The sequence below is a fragment of the Astatotilapia calliptera genome, chromosome 7, assembly GCF_900246225.1.
Source record: "Astatotilapia calliptera chromosome 7, fAstCal1.2, whole genome shotgun sequence".
NCBI lineage: Eukaryota > Metazoa > Chordata > Actinopteri > Cichliformes > Cichlidae > Astatotilapia > Astatotilapia calliptera.
In genome coordinates, this window is record NC_039308.1 from 4,157,519 (window position 1) to 4,173,169 (window position 15,651).

Genomic DNA, 15,651 nt, shown 5'->3' on the forward strand with positions numbered 1-15,651 from the left:
TAAACCTTTATTTATTGAATAATCACCAGAGATAAAGTTTTGTGTACAGGCAGCAGTCTAAACCTGTTGTAATAACACTCTGTTAACACTATTACAGTCTGCTAGTCAATAAGCATTCATAGCTCAGTGCTGTGGCTGGATGATGCAATAAGACCCTGCATAAACGCAGACGGTGACTAATATGTACCCTTCTGCATGTAAATTCTGCATTTACATGCAGAATTTTTGTTGTAGATCCTGTAACAGTGAAGTTTTAGGAACAGAAAGTGCCCACTTTGCACTCAGACTGCAATAATAATTTTTTATTTTTATATTGTGGTTTGTGTTATGCATACAATGTCTTAGCAATGGTTGAATTTATTGTGTTCTAAGCCCTTTAACTGCTTTACATACACCAAGTCTCCGGTAATACCTTTAGCACAGAGTTTGATTATGTTTTAAAGTATTGCAAACACATTTTTAGAAATTAAAAGGTTTCTTTTAGATTTTCAAATGAAGTCTGAGTTGGTCACTGATATATTTTAGTGGAATATAAGCACTAAAAGAAAAGAATGGGCTTAAACTTAGTTATGCTTAGACTTAATAATCAATATGCTTTGTTCATATTTTCATTTTGAATTGGAAATGTTAAATTTGATTAATTTGCTGTGCAGATGTGCATTAGAAGATTTAATTTGTGTTCTGGTTCAAAAGTAGTTCACTTAGGTCTTGGCAATTAGAGGACAACACAAATGGTCATTTAAACTAACATCTACTGCACAGCTCATAACATGTTTTCCAAAGAAGTGCTCTTTTCTTAGGCCTTGGGGCCATTGTTGTGGTCAGCGCCAAAGATGATTTAGACTTTAGAGGGTAAAGGATCAGTTATTCATTTTGTAACAGCTGTAACAAAATAAGTAGTTTAAAGCAGGGGTCTCGGACTTCACAACTCAGATTTTAGATGTGTCCTTGATCCAACAAAGCTGATTTAAATGGCTAAATTACCTCCTCAGCATGTCTTGAAGCTCTCCAGAGGCCTGGTAATGAACTATTTAAGGTGTGTTGATCCACGGTGAGATCTACAACCTGCAGGACACCGGCCCTCAAGGCCTGGGGTTACGAGACCCCTGGTTTAAATCAAATACAGCTTAGATAAATTTGGCAATATTGCATTTCAGCAAATGGTTTAATGTAATTCATTAGAATGTTAGGGGGCAAAAACACAAAAGTATTTGTCACCTCAAACACAAAAATATTGACTCTCATTAGAATTTTTTTTTAACTTTTATATAAAGTCAGTTAAAGATGTCAATAAAAAATCTCTTAAGTCAGTAAAAGACAAAAACAAAAAAATTAGCAAACTAACTAATAAAATTAGCAAATTATTAAACACTGACCATTACTATGAAAATTAACCTTAAAAGTTACCCCATATATGAAGGTTTTTCAGCCCTTTTTTCTGACCTTCATAAATATTTATTTTACTGGAGCAGTTATTTGAATCGAATCTTTTATGAATTTACTCAAAAATCACTTTATAGTAAACCATGTTGGAGTCAGAGTAGACATGTAGTGTCTGGTCCACAGGGCTGTAGTTCAGGGCTTGAATGTTGGGAGAAATCTTGCTGATGAAGATGCCTAGGTTGAACCGCTCCTTCCCCGTCACGGTATTGAAGGAGTAAAAGATCTCCTCGAGCTCTTGGTTGACGTAACGTGTGGCGTAGAGAACACCGCAGGCCATGAAGGTGTTGGTCACCGCCTGCTTGTACACTGACGTTTGCCAGGTCTTTCCAAGTGCAGGTGGTTCACCCCCCTCCACCTTGGACAGGATCATGTTGCCAAAGTCCAGGGAGGTGGTGAAGACCACCCAGACACCAGATTCATCTGTTGCAAGATCCAGATCAGTGTATGGGTAACACTCCTCAAGGTGGCAGAAGTTAGCCTTTGAGTTATATCTGGTTAACAGAGGACAACAGTGAATGTTTTACACTTAAAAAGCAACTCTTATTCATAAATGAATGTTTCCATCATAGTTATGTTTCATATTCATGAGCTCAAATAAAAAGTTGTGGACAAAAACCTAGTGCCTTGGTGTAGTTCTAAGGTAGTAACGTGTTTGGTGGTGAGGTTGAAATGACAAACAGCATCTCGGTTGTAACAGTTGTAATACAAAGCCCCTCCATACAGAACATTATTTGGACCCTGGATGGTGTTGGTAGTTGGGTTAGAGGTGTGGATGTAGACATTTCCTGGCAGAAAAAGAAGTGAAAGGAGAAGAAGCAGTGTGATGGGGAAACTCAAATTTAAGTATCATTGGTTGTGTTTTTAGAGAACGAATAAGCAGTTTAGATCTACACAGTATGACACATTAAAATATGCACAGTTAGTAAAGCATCAATACATAACATTCTTTAATAGAACTTTATCAGGTAATGACTTAAATTATTCTCTTATGAGAACTATTTACTAGAATATCTCCTAGGAAGTCTTCCAGTGCAGGTGAAGTTGTTACTTTCTTGCAAACATTTTACAATTTATTTCAAAGAATATTCACAGTTTATTTAAACGTAATATTTGCTAGAAACTGCACCCGATGCTACTTTAGTAAGTTTTGTTGTTGTTGTTGTTGTTGTTGTTGTTGTTGTTGTTGTTGTTAAATTACAGTGCATGTTAACTTTCTAATGATCTGTATCACCGGACTTCAACATTTGTGAAGCTCTGCAGTCACTGTCATTCTCATTTATTTTCAGTAACACAAGTTAAAGGAAAACAGGTCTTCATTGTCTTTAAAAAATCTCAAAGGAATTCGATCCTGTCATCGGCCACTTCAAAGGGACGACTGGCACGTTTGACACTACACAGTAGTTCCTTACCTGGGGCACTCACCCCCCTAATGAGAGAGTTCAGGCTGGAGTAAAAACGAATGTAGTTGGAGTATCTGTTGTTGGAAGTCATCATCACCAACCAATACCAGTTCTCTTTCCCTTTCTCTGGTTTGGGATCACAGCCCCAGGCTCCATAAGAATACAAGCCAGGATACTCTCCTTCTGTGTAGAACACTGGCCCGGTAACACTAACAAGCCGGCTGCGAGGACAAGTACCTGAAGGAAAGTTAAAGTGTGTATTAACTGTGAGCCATACTAGTCCTATAGAGGTTTCAACCTCTTAACAATCGCAAGTGAGGCATAACTCACCCTGTGGAAGCTGTGGAAGCTGGGTGAGTGCCTTCACTTCCTTTTTGCAACTGTCCAGGTCTGTCCTCAGAACCTCGATGGTTTGTCGTCCCTTTATCACCTGCATGGTGTCGAACTTCTCCAGCGCTTTCATTTCTGTTTTCATGATCTCCAGCTGAGAGAAAGAAGACATTCAAATGTGGAGCCAAACAGAGAAAAATGTATTTCTTAACATGGCTTGATACTCCACAAATCAACAAAAGGGCACTCAAAACAATGAATATACAGAATATGTTTAACAGAATTAAATGTCACTGTTCTGTTAACACCATCTATAATATAGGATAGTGAAAACACAATAGTAGATGTACACTTCAGGGTGATGTCAGCGTTTTGCAGCATGTGGTTGTGAATGTACCTGGCGAGTGGCGCTAGCAGTGAGGATCTGGTGTTCCTGGGTGGTGCTGTTGAGCTTGTCAATCAGCTGCTTGATCTCATTCATTTCATTCTCTATAAGATACAGGCTGAGAATGCCATACAGCCCTCTGTCATCCTCTTTTTCCAGGATCAGCACATCTTTGCTCAGCTGGGTAAGACGTTGCTCCAACCCCTGCAGTAGACTCTTCAGCTCCACAGACTGCAGAGACAGCAGTGGTTAAACAAACAAACAGTATGACACTATGAGTCGCAGGGTAACTTACCTTCTGTGGGATCAGAATCAGAATCAGAATCAGAATACTTTATTGATCCCTGGGGGAAATTATTTTTTGTTACAGTGCTCCATTTTAAACCAACATTAAGACAAGACAGACAATATGCTAACTAAGAATAGTACAATATATACATATATATACATACATACATACATAAGTCACTTATAAATAAATAGTTGGAAAAGAAACATGTGTAGTTGTAGCAGCAAACAGTGTGTTAAGTGGATGCGTTGTACAGGGAGATGGCCACAGGCAGGAATGATTTCCTGTGTCGTTCAGTGGTGCTTTTCGGTAATCTCAGTCTCTCACTGAACGAGCTCCTGTGACTGACCAACATGTCATGGAGTGGGTGGGAGGTGTTATCCAACATTGTCTTTATCTTGGACAGCATCCGCCTCTCCGACACCACCTTGAGGGAGTCCAGCTCCATCCCCACAACATTGCTGGCCTTACGGATCAGTTTATTAAGTCTGTTGGCATCTGCGACCCTCAGCCTGCTCCCCCAGCATGCAACAGCATAGAGGATCGCACTGGCCACCACAGACTCATAGAAAATCCTCAGCATTTTCTGGCAGATGTTGAAGGACCTCAGTCGCCTCAAAAAATAGAGACGACTCTGGCCCTTCCTGTAAAGTGCTGTGGTGTTTTTAGCCCAGTCCAGTTTATTGTCAATGTGTACTCCAAGGTATTTATAGTCCTCCACAATGTCAACACTGACCCCCTGGATTGAAACAGGGGTCAAGTGTTTCCTGGTCTTCCTGAAGTCCACGATCAGTTCCTTGGTCTTTGCCACGTTGAGCTGCAGATGATTCTGCTCACACCACGTGACAAAGGAGTCGACCACAGCCCGGTACTCTGTCTCATCATCCCTGCTGATGCATCCAACCACCGCAGAGTCATCAGAAAACTTCTGAAGATGGCAGGTCTCTGTGCAGTGGCTGAAGTCTGTGGTGTAGAGGGTGAAGAGGAAGGGGGAGAGGACAGTCCCCTGTGGTGCCCCTGTGTTGCTGATCACCTTGTCAGACACACACTGTGGGAGACGTACATATTGTGGTCTTCCTGTCAGGTAATCAACAATCCAGGACACCAGAGAAGCATCCACCTGCATCGCTGCTAACTTATCACCCAGGAGGGTCGGCCTGATGGTGTTGAAAGCACTGGAAAAGTCAAAAAACATGACCCTCACAGTGCTCGCCGGCTGGTCCAGATGGGTGTAGACACGATTGAGCAGGTAGATGATGGCGTCCTCTGTTCCGAGACGAGGCTGATAAGCGAACTGAAGGGGATCCAGATGTGGTCTTACTATGGGTCGCAGCTGGTCCAGGATGAGCCTTTCCAGGGTCTTCATGATGTGGGAGGTCAGTGCCACGGGCCTGTAATCCTGGGGGCCACTGGGACGAGGCGTCTTTGGTACAGGGACGAGGCATGATGTCTTCCACATCACCGGGACCCTCTGCAGACTCAGACTCAGCATAAACAGTTTATGAAAGACTCCACACAGCTGGGGGGCACAGGCCTTGAGGACAAGGGGACTCACTCCGTCTGGTCCAGCAGACTTGCCTGAGTGAAGTCTCCTCATTTGCATCTCAACCTGGTATTGAGTGAAGGTGATGGGTGGGGGAGGGGTGTCAGGAATCTCACAGGAGGCAACATGTGAAGAGAGAGGCTGGCACAGTGGTGTGGCTCTGGATTCCAGGCTGACTACAGGTGAGGTTGTGGGGGTGGGAGCAGACACTGTGGTGTCGAATCTATTGAAAAACAGATTTAACTCGTCGGCTCTATTCTCACCTCCCTCAGCTCCCCTGCTGTTGGTTGGCCTGAATCCAGTGATGGTCTTCATGCCCCTCCACACCTCTCTCATGCTGTTCTGCTGGAGTTTCCACTCCAGCTTCCTCCTGTAATTGTCCTTAGCCTCTCTGATCTTGTCCTTTAGTAACACCTGGACCTTCCTCACCTCCTCTTTGTTGCCCCCTCTGAAAGCCCTCTTCTTGTTGTTGAGGAGGGCTTTGATGTCCTTAGTCACCCACGGCTTGTTATTTGGGTAACAATGAACAGTCTGAGCTGGAACAATGGAGTCGGTGCAGAAAGTTATGTAGTCTGTGATACACTCAGTAAGCCCATTGATGTCCTCAGCGTGAGGCTCACAGAGTGTTTCCCAGTCGGTCACCTCGAAACAGCCCTGTAGTTCCGCTATTGCCTCCTCTGACCACCTCCTAACAGTCCTGGTGGTCACAGGTTCCCTCCTCACAATTGGCACATAGCGGGGGGTGAGGTGAATCAGGTTATGATCTGACCTACCAAGTGGGGGGAGGGAGGAGGAGCTGTATGCATCCTTGACGTTAGCATACAGTAAGTCTAAAGTTTTCTCTCCCCTGGTGGGACAGTCCACATATTGTTTGAATGTTGGTAGTGTATTGTCCAGTGATACATGGTTGAAGTCACCCGAGATCACAATAAAGGCACTCGGGTGCTGAGTCTGTAGCCGAGCTATGGCAGAGTGGATAGTGTCACATGCAGCTGTGGGGTTAGCAGAGGGGGGAACATAAACAGCCACCAAGATGACGTGAGAGAATTCCCTGGGTAAATAATACGGCCTGAGTCCAACAGCACACAGTTCAGTGTCCGGGCAACAAATCCTTTCTTTGATTGTTATGTTGGCAGGGTTACACCACCGGTTGTTAACTAAAACAGCAAGCCCACCTCCTTTACGCTTACCGCTAGCGATGCTGTCCCTGTCCGCCCGAACAGTGTGGAAGCCTTCCACGGAAGCATTCTCATCGGGAATGACCTGGTGCAGCCATGATTCGGTGAAACACATCAGGCTACACTCTCGGTATTCCCTCTGACTCCGTACCAGTGCTGAGAGCTCGTCGATTTTACTTGCCAACGATCGCACATTTCCCATCACGATAGACGGCAGACACGGTTTAAACCTCCTCCTCGCTTCGAGCCTCCGCTGTCTCACCGTCACCTTTTTTCTTCTCTTCTGTCCTTGACCTCTGCATCCCCGATGTGTTTTCCTCCAAATTTCAGCTGGTACTTCTGCGGGCACTTCTGCGGGCCTGGCCAGCGAGCCAGCCGGCATCAGGGCGATCAGCTGATCTCTGGAGTAAACAGTCCGTGAGTGTAGGAGATGTGCCGCGGTCCCGTTCCATGATAAAAGTAACAGTTCCACGGCCACCAGAAGAACAAAAACTCTCTCAATCCACATGATTGAGTAAGAGATAGAAAACGGAGGAAAATACAAGTCAGAGAAAAAAAGAATACGTAAGAAAAAAGAGCTAAACTAAGAGAAAAGCAGGAGCGACTGTAACAGGCTGCACGCTGGTTGGCGCATGCGCACTGGGATGATGTTGCTTTTGCAGTCTGATGTACTGCTTTCAACTTTTCTGAGTTTTTCATGGGGGAATATTCTCTCTGAGTTATTCAGCTCGCATGTACACTCTGTATGCTCCTGAAAATGTAAGGGTGGTGTATTATGAATTGTACTAAAGTTTTAAAAAGATTTCTATATAACCTGAGGCTTCAGTGTTTCTTACCTGCTTGGTGACGGTGAGCAGAGCACACAGTGGAATGATCACATACAGCCTCATGTTGGACCAGAGAGAAAATTTTGTGTCTGACTGAAGCAGCAACATCAAACTTGTGAGGAATCGTGCGAACATCTAGAGAAGAAATAAAAAATGTTGACAATCACAGACACAGAACGAAAGCGAGAGAAAGCACGACACAAAGAGAGAAAGAGAACAACTTAAACAAGAAACAATAGCCACAAAGAGGAAAAAAGAAAAACACACTGTTACTACAGATACTGCAACACAGTGAAATAAAAGCAACAATAAAAAAATGCAGAAAACTATTACACCTTAACTGAATAAGCACATTCCTGTGCATCTGATAATAAAACTTGGAATACGTGGAATATACAAAGATAATCCAAACAACTGATTCATGCACCTTTTTTTGAGGATTTTAAGGACATTTCATATGCAGCTTCTCTCAATGGAAGATGTAGTAACAGGTTTCAGGAACAGGAAGTGAAAATTCTACATGAGTGCAAAAAATACCACAGAAAGAAAAATCATGTCATGTCCAATTATACCATTCACAATTAATTTTTAACTCTAGAGGTTGCTATCCATGCTATGTTTTTGTGCCTGTTAAGTGTTCAAATTGTGCAGTTGTTATCGTTACTCGTGCTACACAACTGGAATTGGTGATATCCTGTACGCTTGCTCAGTTCAGTTTAATTTAACTGATTTGAATTGTAATGTATTTTTATGGGTTGATTAACTCACCACCCAATAACATTTAGGATGTGAGGAAAACAATTTGTATAGTTTTGAAAAAATGTATCATGTTTTTCCTTTTTTATATATGAAATATCGATAAACATATCTGGTAAACGTTTGAGGTCTCCATTCTCATATGTTGTCTTTTATAATTATTGACAAAAACCAGCAAACAGAAATGAGTCAACTGGAGAAAAACTGAAAGATTTTAAAGCAACACATTCTCTTCCCAAAACGTAACATACCGACGCTATCGCCGTGTCTCAATTCCTAGGCTGCATCCTGCTGCATTTGTAGACCGATTAAGGCACAGCCAGGGGACAAAGGCTGTCCCAATTCGAAGGATACTACAAATGCGGCCGACAGATGTGTCCTTCATTTCGGGTGTATCCTTCGTGGCCCAACCTATCCCAGAACTCATAGTGCGGCCCCGCCAATTCCAGTTTCCAACAATCGTGGCAGCTCCTTAGTTTTAATATTACTCTTATTACTACTTTCTGCGTGACAAAATAAACCTTTAAGATCTTTTCAGACAAGAATGTAGCAGTGTACTGAAAATATAGTAAAACACAATTTACTTGTTTTTTAAATATATTTTTTGTACATATGCATATTTCAATTGTAAAAATACATTCAGAAATGTATCATAATTTCCCAAATATTTGTCTGTTATGTGAGAGAATGATCTGTTAAATTCAAATGTAATACTATGGAAAAATATATAAAATGATTGAAAATTAATGAGAATAATCAATAATTAAAAGAGTAATTTCAATAATTCAGAGGTAACAAGTGAAAATATAATTAATAGGAATAAAAACTAAAAAAAACATATAAAACATTGCACGGCCACGCTGTGCTAATTATATATTTTTAAAAATAAATGTAGAGTAGTGATGGTAAATTTGATTCTTTTTACTGAATCTGTCAGGATGCCTGGGTCGTCGACCCAGGGTTTTTGAGTTTATTATATTATTTATACTTTCTAGTCTTTGGTTTCTTTGAGTTCTGTCTTATGGTTTATGTCTCTGTCTTCTTTAGTTGCTCTGTCTCCCCTATCACCTGCATCCCCTTGTCTAGTTTGCGTCTCTGTGTATCCTTAGTTCCTATATCCCCGTGTTCAGTCAGTGTTTGTGTCTGCCCTGGTCCCACGTCTCTGTTCCCTCTGTAGTGCCTGCATGTGAGTCTGTGTTATGTGTTTCCTGTTTTACTTTGAAGGTCTCTGTCTTATCTCAGTGTGTGCAGTTTACGCTTCCTTGTCTCGTCAGTTCTGATTTGCCCCAGCTGTGTTTCCCTCCTGTTATTCATTCCCTGATTGCTCCCTCTTTGTATTTAAGCCCTGTGTTTCTCTGTGTCCGTGTCGCTGTGATGGCAGCAGCCACACAGGGGTAAATTAGTCCATTTTTCACTTTATTATTTTGCTTTGCAGTATTCTTCATTAATATAATTCATTAATCATTTGGTTAAACCTAACACTGGTATTATGAGGCGCGCACATAGTAGCATTGTATGGTTTTTCTAAAATGTTTTGTTATATTAATTATGTTTCTCTTTCTTTGAGTTACCTGGGTTTGGGCGGTGGCTGTTTCCTGTCTGGGCAAAAGGCGTGGCTGAGGACTCTGGGGACAAAATGCCTGCTCAGCAGGACCAACCATGGGCTTACCAGGAGCAGGGGTGTTTTAGGCTTAGTTAGTTATTCTGTGCTTAGTTAATATTAGTGTGTGTTTTTGTTTTCCCCCTATTGTGTTCAAATGGTTTGGCCAAATCATTATAAAAGCTACCCTCATGTGTCTTTTTAATTAGGTCAGTTTGGGAGTTAAGTTGTGTCTCACTTTGTTGTTTAGGTTTTGGAAATTACGTTTTGTAGAGTTATATTTAGTTGACCTGTTTTATGGGCCTGCTAAGTATGGTTTTGAATTTTGTTAATTTTGGACTTTTTGAGGGTTAAAATAAAGAAAACCCTTTTTGAAGATATTTTTGCTTGTGTCCTCTTTGCTTTGGCTGCTTGGTCCCTCACAATTGGTGGCAGCAGTGGGATCTGCCAGTTGAGGACACAGTATTTTTTTTCTTTGAGGCTTTTTCACCCCCAGAAAAAAAAAAGAAAAATGCATCGTGGAGGAAAGGTGGAAAAGAAGAAAGGAGTAACTGTTCAAAAGGAAGCTGATGCTGAGGAGGAAATTGGAGTCTCTGAAATGGTGGAGAGCACTGAGGTTGAAGAAAGGGAGCCATCTCTGTCAGATCTGATGTCAATATTGCAAGCTCATATGGGTCAACAGGAGGCTCGGGAAGCAAGGCAAGAAGAGGTAACTGCACGACAAGAACAAAAATTCAAAGCATTGCAACATCAGTTTCAGCTTTTACAGTTAGAGGTGCAGTCCCGGACATCACCAGTACCAGAGCTACCATTACCTACCACAGAGTCACCAGAGTCAAGGGAGCTACCTCACATTCCTAGTTCTCCTCAAGCTCAAGCTGAATCCAGTCAGTCATTATCAGGTCAGTTTTCATTGCATGAACCCAGACTGGAAAAGTTGACTGATAGTGATGATATTGAGCATTTTTTGACTACATTTGAACGGATTGCCTTAGCATATCGTTGGGAAAAAACAGACTGGGTTTTTCGATTAATACCACTGCTAACGGGCAAGGCAAGAGGGGCATACGTTCATATGGATATTGATGACTCTCTCAGCTATGACAAAGTTAAAGCTGCAATTTTGTCCAAGTATGATGTTAACCCGGAGACCTACAGGCAGCGATTCCGTTCACTGGAAGTCAGGCTTGATGAGAACCCTAAGGAGTTGTATGCTCGACTTAAAGATCTGTACGGGAAATGGATTCAGCCAAAAGGTAAAACGAACCAAGAAATTGGTGAAATAATCATCCTTGAACAATATTTGAGAATGTTGTCCCCTGAGCTACAGGTTTGGATTCGAGAGCACAATCCGTCTTCTGCAGCGAAGGCAGCTGAGCTGGCAGAAGTGTTTGTAGCTGCCAGGAGGAAAGGGCAACCTTGGACCTGTAATGCAAATAAAATGCCAAAGGAAGGCCCCAAATCAGCCCAGATGTATCATCAAAGGCCATTGTCAGCAGAAAAAACTCCTGTGGGTGAGAACCAGTTTGCTGGCAGACCATTAAAAAATTCAAAAAAGATTGTTTGTTACCTCTGTGGGTTAGAGGGCCACACAAAGCCAATGTGCCCAAAAACCTCAGCTAAGATGGTTCAAATGTGTTTCATGCCACGTTCACATGCTGAACATGGGCTCCAGTGTGACCAGACTGTTAAAATGATAAAAATTGAAGCTAATGGAACAACTTTAAGAGCTTTGCTTGATTCTGGCAGTTCTCGTACACTGATACACAGAGATTTTGTGCCCCCCAATATTGTCCGTGTCAGTGATACCATCCCCATTTGTTGTGTGCACGGAGATGAGAAGATGTACTCAACAGCTGACATGTACATTAAAGTGAATGGACAGACTTACCTTTTAAATGTTGGGGTGGTTGATAACCTGCCTTATTCAGCTATTCTGGGACGAGATTTTCCAGTGCTTTTTGATTTGTTGGAGTCAGACCAGAATCATCAATGCAATGTGGCTGTTACTAGAGCCCAAGCTCAAAAATCTAGTGAAACCTCAGAAGTTTTCAGTGCCTTGCCATTTTTTGATGAGGAATGGGAAGTTGCACTTGTGAAGCCTCGGAAAAGTCGCAGACAGAGGAGACAGGAGAAGTTCCAGCATACTATAGTACACCCAGAAATGCATACTGACCCAGACTTGCCTTTGGGACTTCAAATTCCTGGCAATATAATAGAGTTGCAAAAAACTGATCCTAGTTTAGCTTCCTGTTTTCAGCGAGCAATAGACAAGGACCAAGTAGAGGAGGCAGGCATTAACAAAAGTGACTATGTCTTGCAAAATGGCATACTTTACCATCAGATGGGCTCACTTCTGAAGCTAGTGGTCCCCCAAGAGGTTAGAGAAACTGTGCTTAATTTGGGACACTCTATTCCCTGGTCTGGCCACCTTGGTAAGCACAAAACCACAGCTCGTATTAAACAACATTTTTTCTGGCCTGGCCTCCATAGAGATGTAGCCTACTTCTGTAAGAGCTGTCCTCAGTGCCAGATGACATCCTCCAAAGTCCCTTCCAAAGCTCCACTCCAACCACTGCCTATTATTGGTACCCCATTTGAGCGCCTCGGAATGGATATTGTTGGACCTGTTGAGAAGAGTAAGTCAGGGAATCGCTATATGCTTGTAATCACTGATTACGCAACTAAATATCCAGAGGTCTTCCCACTGAAATCCATCAAGGCAAAATCAGTAGCTTTCTGCCTTGTACAGCTCTTCGCAAGAGTAGGGTTCCCACAGGAAATACTGACTGATCAGGGGAGTAACTTTATGTCCAACTTACTAAAACAGGTGTACAAGCTGCTGGGCATTAGAAGCCTGAGGACCACCCCATACCATCCTCAGACTGATGGGCTAACAGAACGGTTCAATCAGACTCTGAAGCAGATGCTCCGGAAGGTGGTAGATAAGAATGGTGCTGATTGGGATCAGTGGCTTCCTTATCTTCTCTTTGCCTACAGGGAAGTGCCACAAGCCTCCACTGGTTTCTCTCCGTTCGAACTTTTGTATGGGTATGAGGTACAAGGACCTCTAGCCCTCCTAAGAAACATCTGGGAGGGAGGCAAGGAAAAGATGGACTCTGTTAACATTGTTTCCTATGTTGTGCAGATGAGGGAGCGACTGCAGAAAATGAGTGAGCTTGCTCAGTCAAATATGACCAAAATCCAGCAGAAGCAGAAGTTTTGGTATGACCGAGCAGCTCGTCAGAGGTCTTTTAGTCCTGGACAAAAGGTGTTGGTGCTCCTCCCCACTGACAACAACAAGCTATTGGCTAAGTGGCAAGGGCCCTTTGAGGTTCAGAAGAAATTGGGGTCCACTACTTACCAAGTGTTCATCCCTGGAAAGCCACGCTCCAGCAGGGTTCTGCACATAAATCTATTGAAGGAATGGGCGCAGCGCCCTGAAAAGACAGCAGAGGTGATGCTCATAAGGGGTGTGCCAGAGGAAGAAGAGGTTGGTGAGCAATACTTGCCTTCTGCTGATGTGGTAGATTTTGACCTTAGTCATCTGCCAGATGATAAACAGCTTCAGGTGAGAGCTGCATGCAACTCTGAGGTGCTTCAAGTGAATCCTGGCCGAACAGATATTGTTGAGCATGACATTGTCATTAAAGAGGGCGTCGCAGTAAAGCGTTTGAGCTACAGGATCCCTGAACGTCTGCTAATATCCCTGAAGAAGGAAATCGACCTCATGTTGTCCTTGGGGATCATTGAGCCATCAAAGAGTGAGTGGTGTAATCCAGTGGTCCTGGTGCCAAAGAAGGATGAAAGCATGAGGTTCTGTATAGACTTCAGGTACCTAAACTCAATATCACTGTTTGATTCATACCCCACACCACGCATTGATGATTTGCTGGAACGGCTGGGGAAGGCAAAGTACTTGACCACACTTGACCTGTGCAAGGGATATTGGCAGGTGCCACTAACGGAGCGATCAAAGAAGTTGACTGCCTTTCGAACACCTTGGGGTCTCTTCCAATTTACAGTGATGCCATTCGGGCTGCATGGGGCTCCAGCAACCTTTCAGAGATTAATGGACCAAGTACTATGTGGTTTCTCAGATTTTGCATCTGCATATCTTGATGATATTGTCATCTACAGCACCACATGGGAGGAACACTTGGAACATCTGCATGCTGTCTTCGACCGTCTTGGCACTGCTGGGTTGACGGTGAACCCCTCTAAGTGTGTTTTTGCCTCTGCTGAGACTGCGTACCTGGGCCATGTGATCGGGAATGGGGTGATCAAGCCTCAGGTCAGTAAGATCCAAGCCATTGAGTCTTGTCCTCTCCCACAGACAAGGAAGCAATTAAGATCCTTTTTGGGCATGGCAGGCTTTTATCGTCGGTTCATACCACGATTCTCCACCAGGGCAGCTCTGCTAACGGACTTGATAGGCATCAAGTGTCCTAATCAGATTAACTGGACAGAGGAGGCTATAGCAGCTTTCAAGGACATCAGTCAATCACTGAGTAGCGAACCAGTTTTGTACAGTCCAGACTTTAATGAGCACTTTTTCCTTCAAACGGATGCATCTCATAGGGGTCTGGGAGCAGTGCTACTTCAAGGTTTGGAAGGAGAACGTCATCCTGTTGCTTATATCAGCCGAAAGCTGTTCCCGAGAGAGGTTCGATATTCAACAGTGGAAAAGGAGGCCCTTGCAATCAAGTGGGCCCTTGATTCCTTCAGGTACTACCTTCTTGGAAGAGAATTCACCCTGGAGACGGATCACAGTGCACTTCAGTGGATGGAAAAGATGAAAGATAAGAACGGAAGGATCACAAGATGGTACCTTGCTCTGCAACCTTTCCGGTTTGTCATCAAGCACATTCCTGGGAAGAACAACGTTACCGCCGACTTCCTCTCTCGCTGTACCAGCGAGAGTCCTGAAGAGGGGGGGTGTGTGATGGCAGCAGCCACACAGGGGTAAATTAGTCCATTTTTCACTTTATTATTTTGCTTTGCAGTATTCTTCATTAATATAATTCATTAATCATTTGGTTAAACCTAACACTGGTATTATGAGGCGCGCACATAGTAGCATTGTATGGTTTTTCTAAAATGTTTTGTTATATTAATTATGTTTCTCTTTCTTTGAGTTACCTGGGTTTGGGCGGTGGCTGTTTCCTGTCTGGGCAAAAGGCGTGGCTGAGGACTCTGGGGACAAAATGCCTGCTCAGCAGGACCAACCATGGGCTTACCAGGAGCAGGGGTGTTTTAGGCTTAGTTAGTTATTCTGTGCTTAGTTAATATTAGTGTGTGTTTTTGTTTTCCCCCTATTGTGTTCAAATGGTTTGGCCAAATCATTATAAAAGCTACCCTCATGTGTCTTTTTAATTAGGTCAGTTTGGGAGTTAAGTTGTGTCTCACTTTGTTGTTTAGGTTTTGGAAATTACGTTTTGTAGAGTTATATTTAGTTGACCTGTTTTATGGGCCTGCTAAGTATGGTTTTGAATTTTGTTAATTTTGGACTTTTTGAGGGTTAAAATAAAGAAAACCCTTTTTGAAGATATTTTTGCTTGTGTCCTCTTTGCTTTGGCTGCTTGGTCCCTCACAGTCGCGATCTACCGTTTATTTTGCTGTGTGTTTTGCCCATCCACCGGTGTTAGTTTATTTTGAGTTTTTTTCTAGTTATGTGATGTTTGTGTTCAGCATTAAAGCTGTTTTGGTTTAAGTTCTGTCTCCGGAGTCTGCACCTTGGGTCCTATCCCTGTCCGCACACAGCCGTAACCTAACAGAAGATCGTGACCAGAACATGGACCCAGCAGACTCCGTGTGGTATCGGCGACCCGCAGTTTCTGCCTTCCTCAAGGAGAGCATGAGGCAGGAGGCTAGGCATGCCCAGGAGCTCCAGTCACCCT

At 43.1% G+C, this 15,651-nt stretch overlaps 2 protein-coding genes across 2 annotated transcripts; one reads left to right on the top strand and one right to left on the bottom strand.

The window, feature by feature from the left end:
- Positions 1-1,381: 1,381 nt before the first annotated feature.
- Positions 1,382-7,526, bottom strand: LOC113027254 (olfactomedin-4-like). Its single transcript, XM_026176876.1, has 6 exons — positions 7,405-7,526; positions 3,571-3,789; positions 3,174-3,327; positions 2,853-3,080; positions 2,060-2,228; positions 1,382-1,934 (listed from the first exon to the last, which is right to left on the bottom strand). Exons 1-6 carry the CDS (start codon positions 7,501-7,503, stop codon positions 1,499-1,501), a joined length of 1,305 nt encoding a protein of 434 aa, XP_026032661.1. The 5' UTR covers positions 7,504-7,526; the 3' UTR covers positions 1,382-1,498.
- A 2,723-nt stretch (positions 7,527-10,249) lies between these two features.
- On the top strand, positions 10,250-15,285 carry LOC113025133 (uncharacterized). Its single transcript, XM_026172581.1, has 2 exons — positions 10,250-11,007; positions 11,082-15,285. Exons 1-2 carry the CDS (start codon positions 10,837-10,839, stop codon positions 14,718-14,720), a joined length of 3,810 nt encoding a protein of 1,269 aa, XP_026028366.1. The 5' UTR covers positions 10,250-10,836; the 3' UTR covers positions 14,721-15,285.
- The last annotated feature ends 366 nt before the right edge of the window (positions 15,286-15,651 follow it).

What these genes read in the sequence shown, in the direction of transcription:
- LOC113027254 (XM_026176876.1), bottom strand. Translation starts at nt 7,503, where the DNA reads ATGTTGCTGCTTCAGTCAGACACAAAATTTTCTCTCTGGTCCAACATG. An exon ending in CTGCTAGCGCCACTCGCCAG is followed by an intron (nt 3,328 to 3,570) that starts GTACATTCACAA and finishes TCTTTCTCTCAG; the next exon opens with CTGGAGATCATGAAAACAGA. An exon ending in GAACTACACCAAGGCACTAG is followed by an intron (nt 1,935 to 2,059) that starts GTTTTTGTCCAC and finishes TCTGTTAACCAG; the next exon opens with ATATAACTCAAAGGCTAACT.
- LOC113025133 (XM_026172581.1), top strand. Translation starts at nt 10,837, where the DNA reads ATGACTCTCTCAGCTATGACAAAGTTAAAGCTGCAATTTTGTCCAAGT. An exon ending in GAAATGGATTCAGCCAAAAG is followed by an intron (nt 11,008 to 11,081) that starts GTAAAACGAACC and finishes CCTGAGCTACAG; the next exon opens with GTTTGGATTCGAGAGCACAA.